Raw genomic sequence first — 27083 nt, forward strand, 5'->3', positions numbered from 1 at the left:
ATTCCTTGGTTTCTACAACTTCAATTTTTACAATTTCAACTTCTATCTCCACTTCAGAAATTGGAAGAATGAAGTATGAGGTCACATATTTTGCAATGTCAGATCTGGGAAAAGAAGTCACAGAGAGCTATTTCTGACACAATAATTCTTCTAATTGCTCTTGAATATTTTATCTCTAACAGGAATTGTAATATCATCTAGCACTAATCACGGAAAAAATAACAAACACCTAAAAATGCAAAGCAAACTAAGGCAATTTATTAAATGTATGCACAGATAGTACTAAACCCTTGTCATCATAATATAATTTCTCTCTCAATTAAATTTAAATAGAAATGATTTACTGAATTGTCCATTATTTCTAAGACTGTTAATTATGCAACAGTAAGTCAAGAGAAAGATGTACAGTTGACAAATCCTATAACCAAATTATTTTATTTTGGGCAAAATACTAATCTTAGGAAGGCCTTTGTTCAAATCCTTGTAAAAGCTTGCTGTTTCAGTAATGTAGCCTCTGAATTTGTGAAGGTAACCAATTCTTTGTCTTGTTGTATATTTTGTTCCAATCATAGCATGAGTTACTTATTAAGAAACTAACCACTCTTGTAGAATTGTCAAAACTGATGTTCTACAGTTTTGCAACATATCAGGCTCTTCCCCTAAAAAGGAAGATAGAATGAGAGATAGTAAAAACTGCACACACAGAGATACTGGCATTTTAGGCAAGGTGTACTGGACTTTATTTCTGCAATTATGTGTTTTTTTCCCTCTTCTATTTGTTATGTTGTCTTTAATTTGGGATTACGTATATAACTTTTTCCTCTAGATCACTGTAATAAAGTATTAAGTGTTCTTAATTCCCATCATTCCTTTTTCTCACTTTTTCTGATGCTACCACCAGATTAATCTTTCTTAAGTGTGGCTTCGAACACGTCCTTCCTTTGCACTAAAACCTTCAATGGCTCCCTACTGCTCACCTTGTGGCTCCCTTACATTTAAGGTTTTCAATGATGAAGTCCCCTAAGCTACTCCTTCAGACTTACCTTTAATTTCCTTTGTTCCAGCTGCTTAAATAGTGTATCAATATAATCTGGTCTTTCCCACCTCTCTGCCTTTGTTCTCGCTAAATTGTCTCCACTTTGATCACTGTGTATTGAAATTGTACCCAGCAGAGAATACCCCAAAATGTGATTATTTCTGAGTTTCAGTGGTTGTCATTGTCATCTTTATGATTTTCTGTACTTTCTAAAATTTCTACAATGAGTATGTACTATTTATTTATCATTTATTTATTTATTTATTTATTTATTTATTTATTTCTATTTTATTTATTTATTTGAGAGAGAGCAAGGGCAAGAAAGAGTGAGAGAGAGAATAAGAGAGGGAGAAGCAGACTCCCCACTGAACAGATAGCCTGATGCAGGGCTTGATCCCAGGATCCCAGGATCCCTGAGATCATGACCCCAGCCAAGGCAAAGCCTTAACCAATTGGGCCGCTCAAGTGCCCCCATATGTGTTTTTTCTTTCATATTCAGGATAGAACAATAAAACTTAAATCAATCTTTTAAGACCTATCTTCTGTGTCCCCCATTCCTTCAGTCTTCATTTGTCCTTCAATCAGTCCACCTCCCTTCTGCTCTCTTAACACCACCTGCATTCCCACTCCTGTCATCGCCCCCAGGCCCATTCCCACGTTGCAGCATTTAGCTCTCACACTGGTTTTTAGCTAAATGTGAATAAAAGAGAAGATTCTTAGAAGACTTTTGATTTATGTAATTTCCAGAAAATAGCTTTACAAATGTAACATTTTTATGCCTAGTGAAAGCATAAATCAAGTAAAGGATCCCAAATCTTCTCCAAAGAAAAACCCTAGCAATGGGCTCAGATATTGGACTTCCTACTAGATTCTGCTGCTTATTGGCTCTGCAATATTGGGCCAATTACTTAAACTTTTGATAACTCGGGTATTCTTCTGTAGAAGAAAGATAATATGAGCAGCTGTTATTCATAGTTATAGTGAGGACTAAGTGAGTTGATACATTTAAAGCACTGAGACCAGTACCTATCACATGGTAAGTTTCCATAAATACTAGCTATTATTACCAGGAATAATCTTCCCTATGTAATAGTAGCATGTGCTACAAGTTAACAAATGAAGGCAAAATATTAACACTGATTCAAGAGTTCCTGAGCTCACATAATTGTGGCATTTCTTTGTGCCTATATCCTGTCACATACAGCTTGCAAAATTTAATGCTGACATTTTATAGAATAAAAAAAAGGAAAAGAAATTCTCAATGTTTTATGGAACTTGACAAAATGACTCTCCACCATCCCAATGCTAAAAATGGACAGTTATGTGAACGGTCTTTTTTTCTGCCTGAGTTAGAATATATTTATTATCTTTGCTGATTATAAATATAATAAAAACTTACTGCAAAATAATTAACAGTACAAATTTGTGTAAAACAATAGATAAAAGTATTCTATGCCAAACTAAGTGCATAACTATATGTCTAAAGACGCATGCACACAAACAATTCTAAACATATTTTTGTAGCCTATTCCCCAGTTTTCTTTCCTTTTAATTAATTATACATCATTACCATCTCTCTATGTCAGTGCAAATGCATCTACATCATTCTTTTTAATGGCTGTATATTCATTAAATAAATGACCAATATTGTACTGATAGACAGTGAGGACATTACCCAGCTGTTTATTGCTATAAGCAATGCAATAAACATCCTTTCACTTAGATTTTTTTGGTGCATTTTTCAGTGAATTCCTTGGGATAGATTCTAGTATTGGACTTGATGGATCAAAGGGCATGCACATTTAAAATGTTAATAGACAAGCCAAATTGCCTTCCAGAAAATTAGACCAATTAACATCTCTAGCAACAATGTATGGAAGTCTCCATTTTCCCACTTTTGATCACATTGGATATTATCATTATTATTAATTTTGCAAATCTAATTATTAGGTAGTCTTCTATTTTACTGGATCATCTGCATTTTTTCTTTTGCAAAATGCCCAATTAATTCTCTGTCCTTTAATCAGAATATTAACCCTAGAGGAACACAGATTGAATTTATTAATTGTTCTGATATGTTTGTTTTAGCAATTAATTCAAATTCCGACCTCCCTCAAACACAGATGCATTTTAGGGAGTATTTGCATTTATTTTCCACTTAGTATTCTTAAAAATTTGCTCAAGCATTGTGTTGTCTTTTTGATTCCTGCAACACCATCCCCCAAATTCCTCATTCTGTCAAGATAATGATACTCTTGACGATGGCAAAGAAATCCGAGGAACACAGCATTTGCATCTCAGATATAATATTGCTAATATAAAAGAACTGTTAGCGCCTTTCATTTACAGGGCATGTGAGGCTGGAATATTGCTAAGGAAATTCTCATCGAGTCTAATATTTAGAGAATATTCCCGTTTCTATTTGTGATGAGGTACACAAACACAAATGATGTTAGGATACAAGCTTAAAGGATTAGCAATGTTTTAAAAACAGTTGTCAGACTCATGTGAAACACCTGGTGAAATGTGGATTTTTTTTGCCTCAATAGTTCTAACATTCGTACTACAAAAATATTAGGAACTCTTATCTTTTGTCTAAAAATCTGTTCTCTATAGAAACAAAATAATTATAGAAGATCTGTCATTAGCTTTAACACATACAGTTTTAGTTAATTCCCCTATATCTATTACTTGAATTTGGGGTAATATATGTATTAAGGATGGGAAAGCAGGAACTTCGAATTGTTTTAGTAACTCTGTTAGTTACTGATTTGGGGGCTCAGGGTAGTTACACAAACTTTATCTCCACGCTTTCTTCATCTCCAAACAGAGAGAATTAAACTACATATTATTGAAAGCATATTGAGTTGTATAATGTTACCATACCATGGTGCTATATTACTGTGATGGTTTGCAAGGATAGTGTTCAGGAATACAATTTAATATAATTTAGGGGCTCCTGGGGGCACAATCAGTTAAGCATCCAACTCTTGGTTTCAGCTCAGGTCATGATCTCAGGGTCATGAGATCGATCCCCACATTGGGCTTAGCACTTTTGTGTGGAGTCTGCTTGAGGTTCTCTCTCTCCCTCTCCCTCTCCCTCTGCCTCTCTAGCTCATACTCTCTCACATAAATAAATACATCTTTATAAAAATTTTAAAAAAATAAATGATGTAATTTAGACTGAAAATAAAAAGCTTGAGCTATATCTTTATACCTGGAATAAGCTTTTCTAACACTTAAATTTTTAAAATTTTAACCAAAAATCTTTCCATTAAAGGGACTGGAGCAGAAATAGAAAGCTTTCTATGTTTTTATTTTGTGCTTCCCTGAACAGGTTAATTTTTTTCTAACTCTGCACATATATTACTTTTGTAAAAATATAAACTGAGATTATCTACATGGTAAAATTGTAGGATTTTTCTTGTTCTTTATATATTTCTATATCCAAAAAACTAATAAACTTTATTAGTTTTTTCTATTTATTTTTTTTTCTTTTGCAAGTTTTTATTTAAATTCTGGTGCACTGTTATTTTAGGTGTAGAATTTAGTGAATGTTCACTTACATACAACATCCAGTGCTCATCACAAGTGTCCTCCTTAATGCCCATCCCCCATTTAACTCATCTCCCTATCTCCCCTCCAGTAACCCTTATTTTGTTCTCTATAGTTAAGAATATGTTTTATGGTTAACATCCTTTTCCCCCACTATATTCATCTGTTTTGCTTCTTAAATTCCACATATAAGTGAAATCACATAGTATTTGTCTTTATTTCACTGACTTGTTTTGCTTAACATAGTATTCTCTTACTCTATCCACATCATTGCAAATGGCAAAATTTTATTCTTTTGATGGCTGAGTAATATTGCATCATATATATATAATATATACATATATATGTATATATATGTATACCATATCTTCTTTATACATTCATCAGTTGATGGATATTTGTGCTCTTTCTATAATTTGATTGTTGTTGATAATATTGCTATGAACATCAGGGTACATGTATCCTTTTGAATCAGTATTTTTGTATCCTTTGGATAAATACCTAGTAGTACAATTGCTGGATCATAGGGTAGCTCTATTTTTAACTTTTGAAGAACCTCCATATGTTTTCAAAAGTGGCTGCACCAGTTTGCATTCCCACCCACAGTGTAAAAGAGTTCCCCTTTCTCTGCATTTTTGCCAACATCTGTTGTTTCCTGTGTTGTTGATTTTAGCCATTCTGACAGATGTGAGGTGATATCTCATTGTATTTTTGATTTGTATTTCCCTGATGTAGAGTGACGTTGAGCATCTTTTCATTTGCCTGCTAGCAATCTGGATGTCCTCTTTGGAAAAATGTTTATTCATGTCTTCTGCCCATTTTTTAACTGGATTATTTATTTTCTGGGTGTTGAGTTTAAGTTCTTCATTTATTCTAAATGCGAACCCTTTATTAGATATGTCATTTGCAAATATCTTTTCCCATCCCCATTTAGTTTGTTTATTATTTCCTTTGCTGTACAGAAGCTTTTTATCTTGACAAAGTCCCAATGGTTTATTTTTGCTGTTGTTTCCCTTGCCTCAGGAGACACATCTAGAAAGAAGTTGTCATAGCTGATGTCAAAGAGGTTACTTACTGTCTGTGTTCTCCTTTAGGATTTAGATGGTTTCCTGTCTCACACGTAGGTGTTTCATCCATTTTGAATTTATTTTTGTATGTAAGAAAGTGGTCAAAAACTAATAAAACTTTAAAATCTCTTATGGACAGGTTTGTATGCATGTAAAGAGTAGGAGAATTTCCTGAAATGGTGTGATGCCAAGGCTTCTAGAATGAAATCCAAGAACCTGGTATCAATGTGTCTCCTCCACTCCACCTCTGACCTCAGGAAAGTTCCCTGCTGCCTTCCTTCTTTCACTCACCATCATCTTAATTAAGCATCTCTATTGTGATGAAGCTTTAGGGGATCACATTCTTGTAAGGGTCTTCAGACAACAGATTATTACTACAATATGATAAACCACCAGTTTACACTTAGCAACTTCTTTTTACTAAATCCTTGATCATAGATGGCTTTATTGAAACTTCCTTTTTTTTGCAGTCTGGTAGGTGAAAAATATTTTCTTACTTTATTAGCTATTCATTTGATTCTTAATGAGCTTATTGTCCACTAATTTGTGTGTGTGTGTGTGTGTGTGTGTGAGAGAGAGAGAGAGAGAGAGAGAGAGAGAGATTTTCTTATGATTAAATCCTTTGCCCCTCATCAAAACATAGGAGAGCAAAGAAAGGGGGAACTTACAGAGCCCTATCTCTAGGGTAGGGAAGACTCTCTTAGCCAATATTTGAAGGATGATGAGTAGACATGACAACAGTGATAAGATCATCCCTCAGCTTGAAATCCACCTTTCTATACTCTGCTTTGCAAGACTGGAACTAGAATTCTGAAAACAACAGTTTTCTTTTGCCTCTGGCTCCCTGCTAGGGAGGTTTCCTTGCCAAAGGGGAACTGGAGGGAAATTGGAAAGCAGGAGGGGAAATAGGATTTGAGCCTACTCATGTACTTGCTGTTACTGACAAGGTCTCCCCAGGGTCTCCCTAGTCAAACCCCTTTACCCTGGCAACAGGAGTTGGTTGAGATCTCTAGCAGTTTTTGTTTTGGTGTGTGTGTGTGTGTGTGTGTGTGTGTGTGTGTGTGTGTGTGTTTGGCATTCCAAGAACTGGCTTCATTGTGACTCCTCAGAGATCCGGGAGCAGCCTGAAAGTGCATGTCCTCAGGGTGCTCCCTCCTCAGCCAGCTCTCTTCCTCTCCTGGTACACCAGCTCCTCTCCTCACAGACCTGAGTCCATGGGATTTTATGATCTATAAAACTTCTGAGTTCTGTGAATGTAACTAAAGCCCGTTCACTTGGTTCTTGGTTCTTTCCAAGAAGCTGCTTACTTTGGCCATCATCTCTCTTATACCATTCAACACCTATTTAACTCATTTATATTAAGTTCTTTCTGTTGAAATACCTACTGGGATTTTTGTTTTCTCTATTGGAAGTTGAGTATCTTCTGTGGGGAAAGATGAGGACAGTTGGAACTATTAGACAGGGACTCAAATAGATGCTCAGACTCAAAATATCAGAATGATCTGTTTATTACCACAAAACTGAGCTCAGTATGAACAGTCACTTCTAGTTTCAAATTTTCAGATCCAGAACTGTATAGATAATTTTGTTATAAAGATGGTTTTTGCCATAAGAATAGCTGAACAGCTTACTTTGAGATATCTTAAATTATGGAGCAATAGTAAAGTATAAACAATTAGAGAAAATCTTCAGAATTCATGCTATCAGTTAAAGCAGAAATTTTATGTGGTAATGTGGCCTCTAAAGTTTTTAGAGTGGTGGTAGAAGTGCAAATGTCTTTTATTTTGAGTGGCTTGACTGAAATTGGAGTAAAGGTGTTAAATGCTCTGGTGTTCCCCAGCAGAAGGACCTAGAGTAGATGAACAGTTGGCCATTATCACTCCAGGAGAGGATCATTCTTCTATCAGAGTTCACAACAAGATTTTTAAATACTAGTGGAGAGTTTTAGACATTAGGCTAATGCCTTTTTAGATCCCGAGAATGAAAGACGAAGAAAAAGGTCAAAAAAACAAAACACTACAAAAATCATATTATAGAATTATTAAGTCTTCAAAAACTTTTTAGAATACTTGAGACCTCTATTCCCCTAATGTTGCTAACTGATTGAAGTGGCCATCGTAGCTAATAAGCTGATATGAGATGGTACTTTTGAAAAAGATACTGCCTTTGGGAAAAGCCTCTATGTGTCATAGTAGGGTAATAAGTTCAAGGGAAACCTAGCTGAGACACTCCAATGATTTCAAAGCAGCTTAAATGTAATAAAATAGGCGTGAAATGTTCTTAATAAGTGCTCTTAAGTCAGGCTTCTTCAGCCTGATATTTAGAGGTTTTAAGTAGAAAAACATTTTCAAATGCAACAGAACATGAGGTAGGATCAAGAGTAGTATCTATAAAACTAGGCTGAGCACTGTTTTAAAGTTTATAATGTGTTACAATAAAGGAGCACACTCCACAGTTACAACAGATTTTTTCATATCTTGTTTGTTACTTGACCTTAAGCATCTTCCTCCGTTAAGTATCTCTCATTGTTTCATAATCATTTGTGGGCAAAGAATATTTCAAGGATTTTATTTTTTTATGAGAATAAGTCTAATAGGGTTTCTTGAGGGTTTTTTTGAGATTCTGATTTCATGTGTTATTTTTCATTGGTTGTATTTCAGAACATGTGATTACGTTGAGTACATAAATGATTAGATAAGTTCAGCAAAGAAAATCTATAAGTCAGATCTTGTAGTGCTTTGAGCTTAAGTTCTGAGGTGTTATAAAATATTTTCATTTTATGGGATGTGTGGGTGGCTCAGTGATTGATGGTCTGCCTTTGGCTCAGGGTGCGATCCTGGGACCCACGATGGAGTTCCACATTGGGCTCCCCGTGGGGAGCCTGCTTCTCTCTCTGCCTGTGCCTCTGTCTCTCTCTCTCTGTGTCTCGTGAGTAAATAAATGAAATCTTTTTAAAAAGCTTTCATTTTATATAGTTTTGAATACTTAGTCTGAATTTCTTATTTAATATGTGATCTATTTCTCTCATTTTTCTTTTTAAATGTACAGACTAACTAAAAGAATAGAGACTTTAAAAACAAAATCCTTTAAGTACGAAGTGAGTCAGTATCTGGTGAAATTAGGGTTTATGAACTCCCAAACTATTTCTTCATATCTAATCTCCAGCATCCACTCACTATTTTGCATTTTAATTCTTGGCTTAGAAAGGATATTTTTAAAAGGATGCCCTTACTCACTTAAAAAATATTCAAATACATTGATTTTCTTTGATGTCCAGATTTTATTATTGGATTGGACAAAGTTATGATGGACTGACTGTCTAAGCAATGACCAACTTGGCAGAGACAGGTTATCCCAAAGCCACAGTAACCAGAAAATGTCCTTGTATTTCCAGGTCAGATCAGTGCATCAATGTGGGTGTTTGGACAGAAGAAAATTAGAGAATGGGCAAGATTTACCAATGACAAAGATTAGAAGGAGGACCAAAATACAACTGGCTCTGATAGATCTTGCCGTGCAGATAGCTTAAGTGATCTTTTCTAACTTGATCCTAAAGTGAAGAAACTTGTCTAGAGATAACTTCAAAGGGATGTTTAATGAAAATAATACTGGGCTGGGGATTTGAAGAACTGATTTAATTTGTTCAGCTCTGCCAGCCAGCTACCAGCAGTATGACCTGAAGAAAGTTATTCTCACTCTTTGTGACTCAATTCTTTTTTCCCATTAGATGGAAATTCATTTTTTTTTTGTTGTATTTGTTGTTAAAGCTTTTTGTGAAAAAGCATTTATAGATATTCAGATGTTTAAAGTAGAAAAAGTAAAAGGTAGTAACTTTTATAAAAATTTTGAAAAGTTAAAAGCTCTATATTGACCCAAAATATTATTAACCAATCATCATTAATTATTTGGATTATTATTAGCATTGTGTACTTTGTTAACTAGTAAAACGAGTAAGTAATAATACATGTCTTATAATATAAAACATTGATATTTTAACATATTGGCTATGTAAAATTACGGGGTAAAATAGGCATGATAACAAAAATGAAAACAATTTCCAAGAAATTAAGAAAAAAGAAAAAAAGAAAAGAAAAGAGGGATGCCTGGGTGGTTTAGTGGTTGAGCTCAGGGTGTGATCCTGGTCCGGAGATTGAGTCCCATATCAGGCTCCCTGTGAGGAGCCTGCTTCTCCCTCTGTCTGTGTCTCTGCCTCTCTCTGTGTGTCTCTTATGAATAAATAAATAAAATCTTAAAAAACAAACAAAACTCCATACAGGTAAGGTAATTATAATTATAAACTTGTGAAGTAGTTAAGCATCTTTTAATATCACCACCTCCCTTTTTTAAGGCTCTAAATGGAATGATTTTAATGAACCTGAATATAAGGACTCCAAACCAAGAGTATAAAATTAAGGCAGCTATTTTATTTCGAATAAGAAAGTGGCATAAGCAACTCCAAGGATCCACCCACTAATACAATTAATATGCTCAATCCACACAGCACTCACTACGCCATTTTGGGAGAAAAAGTGTCTTCCATCAGGCCAGTCCTGTCATCTATGATGATACCTTCTTACAAGGCAGACATGTCATCGATTGACATCTGCTTCCAGATGAAGAACCAGGTCCCCAAGGAGCAGTTCAGCGCTCACATTTGGAGAGATGACTCTCATTCAGGTTAAAGTTGAATGCAAGTGCTTAACACAGGGCTGCTGAGTGCTGATCTTGAATTAGGTAAAATAAATGTGATTTTCCACATTCCCACAACTGCTTCCATGTAAAAATCACTTTTATAATAAAAGCTCCTTTCATTAAAACAGTGTGATCAAATAATCTTACAAAGGGAAGCTCTCCTAGTCCCAAGTCTATAATAGAAAAGCAAGGAAAAAAGACAGATTCTCTGCTGGGATCATGTTCAGAACATTCACAGGGACGAAAGGCGAGCTAGGCCCTGGGAGCGCTACTCTGGTCAGCTGGCAGGTTGTACACTGTGCACTTTGGTTCCCCCACAAACAACCAAGTGGCCCTCGTGCAGTTCTTTTCATCCTGTGTAAAGTGGTGATCAATCCCTACAGGAAGAGTTATCGTATCTCCTTGTTGCATGAAAATGAGGACCCACCTGTCCTCTTTGTCTCTCATATCAAAGTACCCACCACTGGCCAAAACGTGGTGGATCTCCATCCAAGTGCAAATGCTCCTCATAGAACATCTTTATCTTTACTGTATAATTTGGGAGTTTGTCCTTACATATGGTTATTATGTCTTTCCAGGACTAGTTTCTCTCTTTTTGGATCTTTTCTAATTCTGCATCATTCTATTTGTCAGGATCCAGCTTCCAGTAAACAACCTCGAGCCTAGACAGCTGTTCCAGGCAGACCAGGTAGCCTGGCTGCACACTGTCGTTGGCGGACTCATCCCTGTACCAGGCCTGCACGATGGCCAGGGCTGGGCCAGGACCCCATGAACACCTGCATGCACGGCCTGCCCCATCCTGCTGACCCTGCACTGCCAGCCCGAGGAAGAGCCCATCTTTTACCTGTGGGTCAGAGGCTAACCGAGAATTAACCACTACCGTTGGCAAAATATAAATGACCAAGGACTTCCTGTATGGAAATCACATTGTGAAGACTTTATGGGCTACTTCTTGAAGACTGGCTCTTGATACACTAAAGGGAAGATAAAAGATTATATAAAATATTCTTCTTTCATGTTGTAGGACTTTCAAGCCTAAAGTCTTCTTAAAATTCTGTTTTGAATATCAGATATTGAATAGTAACTTCTTTGCATTTTTTTGGACATCCAAATCTTACCACCTCTATCAAATATGGAAGCTTTTGGTTGATCACGTGCACGGAAAGAGAAGAAATAAAAATAAATTGTTTTTCAAAGCACTAGCTGAAAAAAAAAAAAAACCACTAGCTGAATTTCTAACTATCTGTTATTTATCACCACTCTATATATTAATCTATATTATCTATTCATCTATCTGTCATCTTACTGCTTATCTGTCAATCTGTATGGACATAACACATAGCAATAGCCTTGTGTTCATACACATGCAAAAAGACACATCTGAAATACTTTTCCACAAACACTAATAATTTTTTTCCTGTGTGATGAGTTTTTGAAGGTATTATGCCTTCTTTCTCCTTTTATAAATTGCTCCATTTTCTTTTTACATAAAAAGAGTATAATTTTTATAGAAAAATATTTTTCTTAAAAATGAACTAAAAATAATTTTTTCATTCATTACATGGAATAGTAACAATAGAACCCATCTCTTAGTGTTGTGATGAGGATTAAATGAAATTCTAGATGTCAGGTTTGTCTCAGGACCTCCTGTGGTTCATTGGTGACACTCCTGTATTATTATTTCAGTCATTTTTTCCTAATCATATGTAATAATTATGGACAGTGTACCTTGTTTTGATGTATACATCCAAAATCTCAGTGTATTTTCTGAAATTTTAGGGAAATATCATCTTTCATAAGACAAATTTTGGTGATAGTTTCAAATTTTGTGTCTGAAATAAAGGCAACTTTAGCCTTTACAATGAGACTGGAAAAAAAAAAAAAGAAAAAGAAGCAATTTAGTGGAGGATAAGGTAATGTTACACAGAATAATTCGCATGGGGCAGCACTGGTGGCTCAGCGGTTTAGCACCGCCTTCGGCCCAGGGCGTGATCCTGGAGACTCGGGATTGAGTCCCACATCAGACTCCCTGCATGGAGCCTGCTTCTCCTTCTGCCTGTGTCCCTTCTTTTCTCTCTCTCTCTGTCTCTCATGAATAAATAAATAAATCTTAAAAAAAAGAATAATTCACAGTTTAAGAGACAGTTTATAAAGAAATTTAAAAATCTAATCATAAAAGAAAAAATCTAACATAAGTACAAATCTGTTTTTCCCCTTCCATCTATAGCTATAGTAAACAATATATTATGAAAAACTTCAAACTCATTTTTGTATGCATATTTTCTGGTAAAATCTAAAAACAATTTAACCATTTCAATGTAAATTTGCTAATAAACCAGACAAAACAAAACTGTAAGTGCTTAAGACTTAAGTAAGGTAGTATGAAGGGATTTTTGTCTGAAAATTCCTCTAAAGACTTTTTTCTTTTAGTTATAGTAATGATCCCCAGTGGAAAGCAACAGGGGAAAATATGTGTAAACTGATTCTTTGGCCATAAAATTTTTAACTCTTACAATTCCAGATATAATTTTTAAATTCTCTTTTATTTGCTTTATCTGTTTTAATTTCATTTGAGTAGTCTCATGCCAGATTTACCATGTATTTTCATAGTGGTTGGGTAACTTTCTTCACTTAAAAATTTTTCCATAGGTATTAATTCCTCTGTTGATGCAATTCTTAAAGATTGAGTTGCTCTAACATCAGCTGTTTATTAATACATGGGTTTGCAAAGTCAAATCAAATATTAAAGAAACATTCCAGCTAAGGCAGAGTTCTGTGTCTTCTTCTTTTGCCTTTGGATGTAAGAGTTGCAAGTATAAAATTGTGGTCTCTCAGAGGGAAGTGAAAGTTTCAGTTAACCCCAAATTCTCAGATCCATTGTCAATGATCCAGTCCTAGATGGGGGGATCTGCTGGACCCCCATCCTCTGTGGGTTTCTCTTTCAGTATCCTGGAGCTGTAATCAATTGTGAGTTGCACATGAGGGGCACAGTAATTATTTACTGTCACAATAAATTATATTTCTTGCCCTACAACTTTTTTTTATGGATGGTTTTACCCTAATTATTTGGAGATAGTCTATAATTTTCTCTTTTTAATTTACAGATCTACATTTTAGTTGTTTTATGAAATGACTAAATGAAAGTACCTGGCACAGTAGAGACACTCAAGAGTTGTTAGTTTTCTTACTTTTTTCTAGACTGGGAAAATTAATATACACTGCTCACTTTGTTAATGTAAATCTAATGAATTTTCTGGGTCATGATATTGAAAAGAGCCAAATATATACTTAGTCATTCAGAGGAAAAAGGAAGCTTTCTAATTCCTGAGCCATGAATTTCCCATTAACATTTTAATTCTTTAATCCATAGAGGAAGCCATGGCTGACTAATAATATAATACAAAGTTTACCTATAAATCTTCTGAAAAATACATTGAATATCTAATAAAGGTATAGTCATATTTTAAAAGTAAAATGAGAACTTGTTTTATGTATAACATCCTGTAATGACATGAAGATTTTAAAATGAACAATTATTTTTATTACTCTCTTATTAATTTTAAGGTGGACCTCTGTGTTAAAATATTCAGATATGGTCAATAAGACCGTCTCAAGAAGAACAAAAGGGTAGAGCTTATGTTTTCATCATTGCTATTTCAGGAACCACCAGGATTTCAAAGGTTTACTATTTAAATCCCCTTGCTTTTGTTTCCACAGAGTAACAAAGATACTCTGAAAACCAATGGAACTACTATTTCTCTTTTGCCATTGTGTTCTGAATACAAATGATTACAAGAACGTTCTTTCTCTTTTTTTCTTAGACACTGGCTAATGCTTTTAGAGTCAAGAAGGTACTAACTGCAAAAATGAAGGAAGTCCTATTGGATACTTCCTCAGTTTATTGAAAGTTTATTGAAATAACAAAATAAAATAGAGCAGAAAGATTCTGTTAAAAACTGGTGTGGTTAGCTTTAGGTAACATTGCTATTAAAGCGAAATCTTATTCATATTTCTCAGCCCACAGCATGTACAAAATTAACAGTTAAAAGAAGAACTCAGAATGAAAAAAAATGTTAAAAATATATCTTGATGAAACGTTCACTTCCCTCTGTATAACTTGTAAATTAGCCATGAGAACCTCCCACCTGTACCAAACTCTCATTCTAAAAGTATACCATTAGTCTTCCCTTGAGCTTCCCACGGTTTTTATATCTCATTTAAATTTCCTTTACCCACATCTTTTCTCCCTATCATTCAGTCTTCTCTAATATCCTCAGTTGACAGTGACTATCATTTTTGAAATTAACAAAGTAAATGAACAAATGGAATGTTGAAAGAATACAGTAAATACCTGATAGAGTAGAAATAATTTCTATCATAATTCTAATTTAGAGTCTCTGCATTTATATTATAACCTGGACTTTATCTTTGATCCTCCTGCTCCTCAGAGTGTGTTCCTTGGACCATATCCTTACAACACCTGGGAGCTTGTTGGACATGCAAAATGTCAGTCCTTATCCAGACCCAGGAGATTTAAATCTGCATTTTAAACAAATTTCCAGCTGTTTCATCTACTCATTAAAATTTGAAAAAAATCCTACCCAGCCTACCCAGAAAATGATATCAAAACTTATCCTTGCGTTACTTGAGTTTACAACTGAAACTACAGACAAGCTTGTAAAAATAATCAAGTTTTAATGTTTAAATTCAATAAAACTACCTTTTAACATTGCTAAAATGATGCTGGATAATATAGCCAGTTAGACTGAATCATTCTATTTTTATTTATTTATTATTTATTTATTTTTTTAAAAGATTTTATTTATTTGTTCATGAGAGACATGGAGAGAGAGAGAGAGAGAGAGGCAGAGACACAGGCAGAGGGAGAAGCAGGCTCCATGCAGGGAGCCTGACATGGGACTCGATCCCTGGTCTCCAGGATCAGGCCCTGGGCTGAAAGCAGCGCTAAACCGCTGAGCCACCCGGGCTGCCCGAATCATTCAATTTTTAATTAAAAAATTTTCACTTCAAGATGCTGTTCCATTCCCTATTTTTCATTAGATATCAGTCATTAGATATCTTTAGTAGACATATCTGTATCTCCATTAGATACCTCAGAAATCTGAAAGAATGTGTACTACTAGACAGACCCATTTGTGTTACTTACACTACTGTGATGGGCTGGAAAGCTCAAGTTCTTTCAGTCTTCCCATCTCTCCATTCACAATATCCAATGACTTTTTTAGATGATCTCCAATTCTTAGTTTACTTCACATTTCTCTGGCCACAAGTCCAGTCCCACCCCTAACAAAGCTCTTGGCCTCCATCCAGTCTCTGCTGCTGTCACTGAACTTCCTAAAGACAGCATTTCCTAAAGCAGGTTTACAGGAACACCAGCTCTATACTGTATTAGTGAGAATGACTTCTCCACAGTGTTCAGTGGGCAATCGTGTTTAGGAATGCTTTATAAAGCACAAGAGGATTCTTTACCATCAGTGGATCATACTTTGAATAGCACTACATTGAATTGTAGTTCTCAAACTGAGAAGAGTAGATATTGAAAAGAAATTAAAAACTAATCGTTGACCCCAGCTTTCATAGGCTTATGGTCATTCGGTAGTCATCAATGAGCTAAATGTATGAAGTGTTTAGAAAAGTTATTTGACCAGAGAACCTTTTTTTTTTTTTTCCACATGGTATCTACAGAAACTGGGGTGCTATACTATGTTTTAAAAAATGCCATTAGGGCTTTCCTCATGTTCTTCCGCTTAGGACTCAAAATGGCTTAAGACTCCCACCCCTTAGCACATCGAGTTCAAATATCTGTGTTTTTTTTCTCCCTGTAGGACTTACTTGATCTTATTTCTGCCCTATTATCCTACCTACACAAAATTGTGCCCCCTGGCTTTACCACACCCAGAGTTAGCTATCAGAAAGGCTCCCCTCCCAACCCCCGACCTACATAAACTATACAAAGCCCTATCTCCCCAAGCCTTTGCTCACAAAGGGAACGAGATTTTCAACGTACCACTCAAATCTAAAGCATATTTAATGCCTAGATAAGTTTCAGACTTTTCTGGCTTAAATTGAGCTTTCCAAAAGTAAATCCAGAAAAGAGGATTTGTGTAAAAGTTATTTATTAAGATGGTGCAGGAAAAAGTAGGTAGGGGAGGAAGAAGTGGGATCCAGGATGAGAAGGGAGCAAGCATGGCCACCATATGTAGTGAAGTCCCATAGAGGGTCACTTGGGCTCAGCCTTGCAGAGGAGCTCTGGAGACAGCATCGTGACACCTCTGAACCATCTCATCCAGGTGCATTGATTAGGCTGTGCCTAGTTGGTGGAAAGGGGCAAAGATGCACGAGTATTCACAGCTTCTGTCTGACAGAGACGTCTAGGTTGGCTACTCGGAATGGAGGCACACGGAACCTGGGAGTACAAAGCTGGTCACGCATTCAGAGATAGCTCTGAGGTCTGGTGTCAGCGGCAGCTTCCTGACCTTCTCTAACACTGTCACTCTCTATTGATTGAAGCCTCACTAAACTTGTCTCTAGAATTATTTAGTTTTGCACTTTCTTGCTCTCTATGCCCCTGTATATATTTTTCTATGTTCAGCAAGCTTGTAAACTCTTCCCGAGAAATATTCATGCATAATAATTCTCTTGTAACTTCTGCATTCCCAAGCAAACTCAGTTATTTTTTTAGGAAGCATATTACCAAACAAGAATTAAGCTTTGCTTATCAAGAATATGAATGTGATAGTGACAGGACTCCAACACACATCATCTAACACAAGAAGCAAGGTAGAAGCTGGGATTCCAGTTGGGTCAGGGTTGAAGGAAAGATTATTATTTTTTACCATTATGTAGGAATTAAACTGGACTATACTTTACAAATTAGTTCATTCCCCTTGATATTTGGATCATAATAACATACAATCTCTTTTTTTGGGTTATAAAAATCAGCAAGATTATTAGGTTGTTGTGGGATACTTGGGTGGCTCAGTCAGTTAATCATTAGGCTCTTGGTTTCAGCTCAGGTCATGATCTGAGGATCATAAGATTGAGCTTCATATAGGGCTCCAAGCTGGGCTGGAGCCTGCATAAGATTCTTTCTCTCTTTCTCTCCCTCTCCTTATGTCCCTCCCCTCCCTTCAAAATAAATAAATAAATAAATAAATAAATAAATAAATAAATAAATAAATAAATTGATGTGAGCTGACAATGCAATTTGGAAAAATGATATATGAGTCAGTAGATTCACATCACCACTAAGAACATTCAAGATTTTATTGTCTTTTTCTCTCTAAAAAATAATATTTTTTCTCTATACTTGTTTTGAGGGTTAAATAAAATAATAACGTACAATAGGACTTTATAAATCAGAAAACACTGTTTCCATTTTAGCAATCATAGTAGGTATATTATGCAAATAAATAGAATATTTGTTGTTACTCAAGTGCGAACAGCATTAGAATCCAGTTAAATTGTTTTTTTAGAAGCCAGAAAGCTTTTAGCGAACTCAAAATTCTAAGTTGATTTTCATTTATTTAAGATTTTTGTAACTAGATAATATTTAGCATATAATCACTGCGCGAATGATAGGTTGCTGCTTAAAAGCTCAGAGTCGGAAATCTGCATGTTTCAAATTGTATTGCCTTCCCATATCATTTCTTTTCCCATCATTAAGGTAGCTTTAGCATGAAAGGCTCAAAATTGCCAATTAATTAAAACTGTTGCCCAGTTTCCTTCAGCTGTGCATATAACCCTGATTGAGCTCTGCAGCTGGGTGAATGCAACCCTCGAATACCAATCTCATCTCATAATTGGTTGCACAATGTTGTACCTCTCAAATATGTGGTCTGATGTGCCAAACAAAGACCAGAAAACCTCAGTTTTCCTAAACTTTTTTTTTGGCATATAGACTTATAACATATTTAATCTTTTGGTTAGCTCTTTGAAACGGGTAATTGGGGCAAACATTCTAGATTTTGACTTGGTCTGTTTCATATTGGAAACATTGTTCTTCTAGGTGCCCCAGAGAGGACATCAAAAAGTACTGTTGGTGATCTGGGCCTTCTGGGTTACTGACAACCAGTTCCAAGAGAAAAGAAAGCAGCCAGGCTACTGAACAGATACCTGACACGGTGCATAAATCCTGAGCAGTGAGCTTTGTGATGACCTCTAATCCCATGGTAGCCATCAATGTCATCCATTCTCAAGAAAAGCTAGCATTCTTATGCTTCATTAGTGAAAACTGGATTACCTAATATCCTGAATTTTCTGCATCCTGAATGTCACATTCAAGTTTTTGGCCCAGAGGATCTGGTAAGTTACCTTTTAGTGAGCATTTATATTATGCCAGAAACCATATCATGCTATATACTTTTTCTCATTTGATCCCTACAATAATTCTAGAAGTAGATGCAATTTTGATCCTACTTCCAATTATAGAAAATGAGTTGAGAGATTATAGTAATTTCTCATCTTCAGCCAGGTTTCCCTGGAGCAGAGCCAGAGATAAGTATTCTAGGGCAGGTGGTTTACTAAGAAAGTGCTTCCAGGAGAAACCAATAGGTAAGTGGGAACAAGAGAGCGGGAAAAGGGAGAGAGCCAGGAAGGAAGAAACTTGACAAAGTCTCAGAAGTGACTTTAGCCTATGAGCACAGGGGAGTCCTGGGGTGTGAGGTGAGCTCAAGATTACTCAAGTCCAAAGCAAGGGAGCTCCATCTTTCCTGCCTCCACACCGAGCAGTAATTTGTGGAGTCTTATCCTAGGGGGTTGTAAATTCCTAGATACTTTCTCTTCTGGGCAAAACCAGTTTCTAAAGTCCAAGAATGCTCCTGGAAACAGGGAAAAAATGGGGCTGCTACTGGTGATTGGAAGAGAAAATTCAATAAGGAGGGCTAACGCAACCAACGTTATCCTATGCAGCACATAGCTAAAATGCAGGGAGACTGAGCTTTCATCCAAGCTCTCTCTGACTCTAAAACTTAGGAATTTTAACCACTATCCTGAATGTTAGACAAAAGTGGTCTGGAGAGTGGGCAATCAAGGTAATGGGGGTTCTGTATATTTTGTCCCAGGAAGAGTTGACAAAAATTAACCATAAATATCCTAAAGTAGGGAAGATTAGAGAGAGAATAGACAGTTGTCTTGAGTTAGTTTGAGAGCTATCAAGCCCTTGGAAGTAAGAGTTTTGAACTAGGTTGTTTCTAAGTGCAGACAGAAAATAAAGGGTATAAACTATAGGGAAACAGGTTGAAGCTTGATATAAGGAAGACTTTTAGGGCAGTAGGACTTTTCTAGTAATGGAATCAGCTGTTTCTACAATGAAAAAGTCGGCCATACCTCACATTTCCAAATAGTCCTAAATATCGTCAGTCAAAGAGGGCTACTGCAATGAGTGTTGGATTATGAGATTAACCTCTAGGGACCTCTGATTTTCTAGAATGAGAACATAGTTTGGAGAAGCTGCTTGACTTGCTATGTCATCATTCCCAGACATAGATGTTATGGTGATATTATAGATATGCCCCTTTGTTTTAACACAAAAATCAAGTGTACTACCTTCCATTTGAAATATGAAATTTAAAAAGAATCAATTGCCCTGCTGACCCACCTCTACCCTCCAATCACCTTTCCCATCACATCTGTTCCTTTGTAATAAAATGAGCCAGGAGACAGTATGACTGCTGCATTAGGGAACTGAGTATGTGCAAATGTCCTCTAAATTGCTTAGAATAAATCTGAACTTCATGAAATTGAAGCAAGAAGATTGTAAAACAGAGTTTAAAGGGAACTAAATATCACCACAGAGAATGTGGCTGCAGAATCGAGTCAAAACAACTCAAAATAACTAATCTAGTACAGACAAGTTCAATAATTAATAATCCCACTTCAGAGGAAACTGTTTGTAGGCTATCCACAAGTATTTTTACTTATGCTTTTAAGTTTTTCAAAGCCTGACACTGAAGGTCTTAAATTATTCAAATTCTATGTATTTATTTTTAAAACATTGAAAATCCTGAGAAAGACTTCTTTGTTCCAAAAAGAGGCTCCCTTTCCCTTTTCAAATAAAGTGTCACACCTAAATTATCAAGAACATTAATGGTAGTTAACCAACTCATCAGAATTAGTTCTTATCTTTTAGTGCTACCTTAGGAAAAACAGGGGAAGTGCAGAGTTGAACAATTAACCAAGAATGTGCAGATTAAAAGCTTCTGTTTACTTAATAAAACTAATTATCAACATTTTCTCAGTGACAGACTTGATTATGATTGGAGATTTTTTTTTAACCTCTTTATCTTTTACTCTCTGTTTTTCTCATATTCTCTATGCCTCTTCCTCTCTGTTCTTACCTTGCCTTCTATGTTACATAAGGAAGAAAAACTCTAATGAAAGGATGCCTAGTTTTCTGTTCCCTGACTGAAAACAAGGGTAAAGAGATCAATGGAGACAGTTAGTGTGATCAGTAATTCCCAGAAGGGTTTTTGTTGTTGTTTGTTTTAAATAAAAATATGGTACCTTTGGGCAAGTCCCCATTTGATAAATGGCTGCCTAGCTCATTGAAGAGTCCTCTCTTCCAAGAGGTTGGTGGATAAGATTTCCTACGTTTTATACAACATGTTATAGCTAACTTTTTCTTAACTTATCATTATGTTTTTAGATTCAACCATGTTAATAGATATAGCTGTAATTAATTTGTTTTGGCTGCTGTGAAATATTCCCTTGTGTTACTGTATCACAATGTATTCATCCATTTTCAAGGTAATAAAGCTTTAGGTTGTTTCTAATTTGTCTTCTTTTTTTTTTTTAAAGATTTTATTTATTTATTCATGAGAGACAGAGAGACAGAGAGAGAGAGAGGCAGAGACACAGGAGGAGGGAGAAGCAGGCTCCATGCCGGGAGCCGGACTGGGACTCGATCCTGGGACTCCAGGATCAGGCCCTGGTCTGAAGGTGGCGCTAAACCGCTGAGCCACCGGGGCTGCCCTCTAATTTGTCTTTTATTGACAAGACTGCAAAGACTTTCTTTTACATGCTTCCTTATGCACAGATTGGTTTTTCCAACGCTTAGGACAAGATTTTCTCCCTCTAAACTAAATGGTGCCATACTGCTCTGCAGGGAGGCCCCACTGACTTACACTTTTACCCTTGATGTGCAGTGGGGAACAGAGACCAGTGTGTGAGTGTAATGTCCTTTATGAGTTACCCCTATAATGTATGTTAGTCAAGGACATAACATGAAAGGATGGACTTCAAAAGGTAAGACAAATGATCTATTATGGATAATTGTGTGAGTTGCACAATTAAGTATATAATCTAAGGTAAAGACATTTGAGCATCCATGATGGTAGGCATAAAGCACAATAAAAGCCATGAAACTGAGAAGAATTCTATGAAGACTGGGGAAATGGTGAGCTAGAATCGTGTCGGCCTTTGAGAAGTTGTATTATGCTGTTTCTAAAAGTATTTCTGCCTTTGTATATAAGTCTATGGCTTATTTACTTTTACATTATTTACTATCTTTCTGTATCAGTCAGGCCCTTGTCTAATTTCTTCTACAAGGGTCATAATTCCTATTGTACAGTCAGAATCAAAAATACATTTTCAATTTAATAGATATTTATTGAATATTGAATTAAGAACTACTTCTCTAGGCCCTGAAGATTTAGCAGTGAGCAAGACGATATGCTCTTTGCACATACAGAGCTTATAATTTAGTAGGGAGAGGGAGGGAGACAGTAAAAAAGAGAATACAGTAATTTCAAGGAGTATTAAGAATGTGAAGGAATTAGGGCTCCTGGGTGGCTCAATTGGTTAAGCATCAGACAGCTGATTTTGGCCAAGATCGTGATCTCAGTGTGTGAGATTGAGCCCTGCACTGGGCGCAATGCTGGGCTGGGAGCCTGCTTAAGATTCTCTTCCCAGTCTCTCTCAGTATATACCCCCTATTCCCCCATCCAGTTGCATGCATGGGTACTCTCTCTCTCTCTAAAAAAATGTGAATAAACTAAAATAGTGATTTCAGAGTCTGGGGTTCATCAACAGCACATTTATTGTGAACACCTTCCATGCTTCCATGTACCAATGCATGGCATCAGTTCTTACCAATTTTGTTCAGTGTTCAAAATAATAGAGGATAGAGGTCTTAGCTTTTGAACTTGACTTGAGATAGCCTAACAATATTTATATGAAGGCTTTTGATATCATCATCTGATCATATCAGGGAAATTATTATTGCAGTAGTTTTGTATTTATTATGTGATAGATAAACAATGTAGATATTTCAAGAAGGAAATTTATAATCCAGCAGAAGAGATCACAAACCATACATAAAATGTTCCCAGAACACATAGCAGCAATTGGTGGCTCTCTACTTGGGAGGTGCATACCCTGAGAACTAAAGGAGTTTGGAAAAAACACTGGGGTTGTCAAGAACGAATTCCACCAGGTATGATTTAGGCTTGAAGACTGACTGCAGTTTGACATGGAGATTGTCAACTTAGATCTGTGTGGCATCATAATTCTCTATGAAATTAATTCGTTTACTCCAGCAGCTTTTCTCTTCCTGCCCCAGATTCCATTCCAAATTAATTGGACTTCCATCTGGCATCTGCTTATTAGGCCTGATTTCTTGCCTGGAATGGCCTTCAACTGTTCTTCCCTTGTCTCTTCCTAGTATTCTTGGTTTCTTTACTTCTCTTGTGGGTGGGTGGGTCCTGAATTCCTCTGTGCCCCCAATTACCTGCAGGCTGCCACTGTGCTGCCACTGCTGACACTGCCGGGTTAGTCCTAAAATGGCCTCTCCCTTCTTTCTAGTACTTGCTACAGCAACAAGCAACGTGTAGAACAGAAGTCACTCAAAGGAAAACAAAATCATAGTGATTTTCTCCTGCTCAGAAAAAAAAAAAAAAAAAAAGAAAAAGAAAAAAAAATCTGTTGGCAGCAATCTTCTTTCAGAGTTCTATTCTCAACAGCTACCTTGACAAGTTTCCTTCAATTTTATTTTATTTCAGTTTAAAATAAAGTAGGAACAAAATAAAAGGACCAACAAGTTGTACTGCACTGACAATTCAGAAGCACATTTTATGAGCAAGAGGGTGAGTTTGGAAGTCAATCTAAGGAAAAATGAAAAGAAAAAGGATATGTTAGAGATTCCACATAAAAGAAAAGAATGAATGAAATCGTGAAAAGAATATACAGAATTCAAGATAATAACAACTGAAAAATACAGGGCTTGATACAATAGCATTCAAGATTTTTCTAAAAGAACCGTGAATGCCTTTCAGCCTAAGATTGTTTCAGGAATTCACTTTTCAAAAAAACCCCAACAACGTAGATTCTCATGTATTTACTCAATATATTTATGAAGTCTGGGTACAGCCATCTTTACAAAACTGAGGTAAAGAGCTGAATTTCTGCCGTTGAACAGTCTGCAGTCCCATTCAGACAAACCAGGATAGTAAATACGATCATTAGCTGAGGCAGCTCTGAGCTGGGCAAGAGTGTGGTGGAAACAGGCTCTGCTTACGTTTTTTCTGCGTAATTAACATCTTACATGTAGGGTGGCTTTAGAAACTTTTGCCATATTTTCAACTTGACATTATAATTTAAATTTCAAAGTTAGGTCATTGATCCTCAAACCTTTAAAAAAAATTTTGTAACAAAATGGGATCCAGTTACTTTTCCTTTCCCTCACCCTCCTTAATTCTTCTGCTCCTTTTTACAGCTACCTTCCACCCTATTCTGATTTCTCTTTTTAGACTCAGATCTCTCATTCCTTTCTCCTGGCTTTACGTTCTAGGTGTGGAGACAGAGTGCCATTTTCTATTTCATTACTCTTCTCTACCCAGCTAGAGTGCCTAGTGCGGGGTTCTGCTCAGAGAGGGCTTGTTGACAAAATGCTGGAAGTGTCTAAAGCCACCCCAGAGAGAGGGTGTTATTGCAATGCTATCTTCTTATGGATTTCAGAAAGAAATCAAGGGAACTGATTAAACAGAGAATGTATTTGTACTGCGGAATCACCTCCCTGAGAATCAGTGGGAAGTAAATTACAGGAAGGAATCCTGCAGGGAAAGTTGTTCTTGATTAGACATCACTCTCACTGACCCCTCAAAGGGAAGCCCAGTGCTCAGCAGTGGTACATTTTGACACAAAGCACAGGAACCATGTGAATTAGTGCTGACGGAAAAATAACCTGTTAAAGGAACTGGATTGGGATTCCATTTTAGCAAGGACAGAAAGCCTAATGATTCATTCACAGGTTGATATTTTTGAAGGGGAATACAAACTCATCATGTGGGAGACTACTGCTTCCCAAGCAAGAACCCCCTGTAGGTATATATATATATATATATATATATATATATATATATATATATTAATTACCATTTACTTTCTGATTGTTCTCAGTACAATATTCTTATATAAATGAGTATATGCTATCAGAAATGTACAAAGTACAATGTTAAAGTTTTCCTCTATTCTAAAATTACCCTCCAAGGTAATTTTCATTAACTGGTGTATATCATTCCTATCTTTCATTTCTCCAGATATGCCGTGTTTAATGGTTTTCAAAATTATGTAGAGATGAGATCATACTAAATTTGTATTGCCCTGTAATTTTTTTGACTTAACATCCTTTGTTTAGATCACCAAGCCACAGATAGAAATTTAACTATGCTAGTACAATGTATGAGGATTTATACTGAATAAATTCAAACTCAGAGCAGAGTTCCCTGGGCTAAATTCTCGGTTCTGTTGGGCTTGTTTTCAAAGAAGCAACTGACTCTCAAACAAGAAATTCATTTGGTGTTTGGTATTTGAAATAACTTAAAACATGAACAGAGAATGGTTAATCATGAAACCTGATACAGAGGAAGCACTTAATAAATACTTATTCAATTGTATTCAATTAATTTCCCTTAGTCTGCTGTTACAAGTGAATAGCAGGGTTCTCTTAGTCTGTCTATATATTTATCGTAAAATATCAGCACCTGAATCCGTCTTATTTTATCAATTAGTTTATAAATATTTATTGATTGCTTACTGTAGTCTGTCAACAAAACTCACCCACTATGATGAGTCTTTTCTACATCAGAAATTTTGAAGGTGGGAAGTCATTCTCAAATCAATAATAAGATCAATAATAATAAACTGTTTCATTTGTAAAGTACTTTGCTGTTTACAAGACACTTTCATATAGCCTCATCCCATTTAACACTCACAACAGCTGTGGGAGTCTGATATAATTCCCATTTTATAGAGAAAGAAAGTGAGCCTCTCATAGTAATTGATTATCCCAAGCTGCTGAACACAGAAAAGTGAAGAAGCCAAGACTCAAACTTCCTTACTTCAAATGCAGGATTCCTCTGGTATATTTCTTCTGGCTACAAAAGTTACTACTCTATGGGACAAGCTCATTAAAAAAAAAAAAAAAATCACATCTAAAGAGCTGTTTATATAAAGTGAAAAAGATGGTCTCTGTTGGTATCAAAAATAACAATTTAGGACATTATGAGGATATGTGTACATTTGACCAGTAGTATTCAATCCTGCCTATTCTCAATTTATGTTCTTTTGACCAGGAGTATCAGCATCCCCTGGAAACTTGCTAGAAAAGCAAGCACCCCCCCCCCCCAACACACACACTCCTCCTGCTTAGACCTACCAAATTGGTATTTGTTTGGGGGCTAGAAATCTGATTTTAATAAATTCCGTAGACTATTCTAATGCACATTAAAACTTAAGAACCATAGTTCTATCTAGTGAAGTGGAGGAAGATAAATAAATTGCTATTCAAATCTAAGCAACAATGTGTTTGAAACTTCTTGTTGAAACAGATTTCTACTGAGGTCCAAAGATATACCTTCTATAGCGATCAAAGGACAGCTTTCTTGCTTGAAACACAAGCAACTGCTCTCTGGTACAGGTAAGAACTTATTGCTTCCAGGTATAGTAGTAGAATTTCATTTCCCTTAATATAGCCTCTATATTCTTACTATTGTGAAAAAAAAATTGAAGCCTCTTTAATATACTTCTCCATTAATTCTCATTTCCCACATAGGAATATGAGATACTTTTGTGCCTTTTACTGGTTTATTTAACACTCCAACACATGACTTCACAGAAGTTGTATGTTGTAACAGTATCCTACAATGTGATGATATTAGAAAGTGGGCCCTTTCCAAGGGAATTAGAATTAGATGAGATCATGAGGTGGGGTCTTCATGAATGAGATTAGTGCCCTTATAAGAAAGCCTGCTTCTGTTCTGCTCTCAGCCACATTCAGATACAAGAAGGTGGTCATCCACATCCTGAAAGAGGATTCTCACAAGAACCTGACTGGACTGGCCAGTACCCTGATCTCAGAGGATTTCTAGCCACTGAAACTGTGAGAAATAAATTTCTGTTGTTTATAAGTGACCTAGTCTATGGTAATTTGTTACAACAATCCAAAGTGACTAAGATAATGCCTAATTCATAAACACATACTTAAAGTGAAAGGAGGAGAGCCATAAAATACAAAAGGGTCAAGTCAGACTTAGGCTACTGCTTAAAACTTTTCCCATATCATACCATGATTTGAAATATTCTTTTTCTTTCTTTTTTGTTTTTTAACAATTTTATTTATTTACTTGAGAAAGAGAGACACACACAGAGACGATAGCGCAAGCAGGGAAGAGACGGAGAAGCAGGACCCCTGCTAAGGGAGCCCAACTCAGGGCTCA

At 36.1% G+C, this 27083-nt stretch overlaps 1 protein-coding gene across 2 annotated transcripts in view; it reads left to right on the top strand.

Annotated features, from left to right (window-relative positions):
• Nucleotides 1–26774, top strand: part of LOC140632541 (uncharacterized) — a 106058-nt gene extending 79284 nt beyond the window's left edge. Inside the window, exons 7-10 of one of the 2 annotated variants that reach the window (XM_072824655.1) lie at nt 10984–11200; nt 18380–18675; nt 26196–26284; nt 26635–26774. In XM_072824655.1, coding sequence (XP_072680756.1) covers nt 10984–11016 — 33 coding nt within the window. In that variant the 3' untranslated portion in view covers nt 11017–11200; nt 18380–18675; nt 26196–26284; nt 26635–26774. The remainder of the gene's footprint in view (nt 1–10983; nt 11201–18379; nt 18676–26195; nt 26285–26634) is intronic. The other variant, XM_072824656.1, reaches the window with a different exon arrangement.
• The last annotated feature ends 309 nt before the right edge of the window (nt 26775–27083 follow it).

This window comes from Canis lupus, chromosome 4 (genome assembly GCF_048164855.1).
Source record: "Canis lupus baileyi chromosome 4, mCanLup2.hap1, whole genome shotgun sequence".
Taxonomy (NCBI): domain Eukaryota; kingdom Metazoa; phylum Chordata; class Mammalia; order Carnivora; family Canidae; genus Canis; species Canis lupus.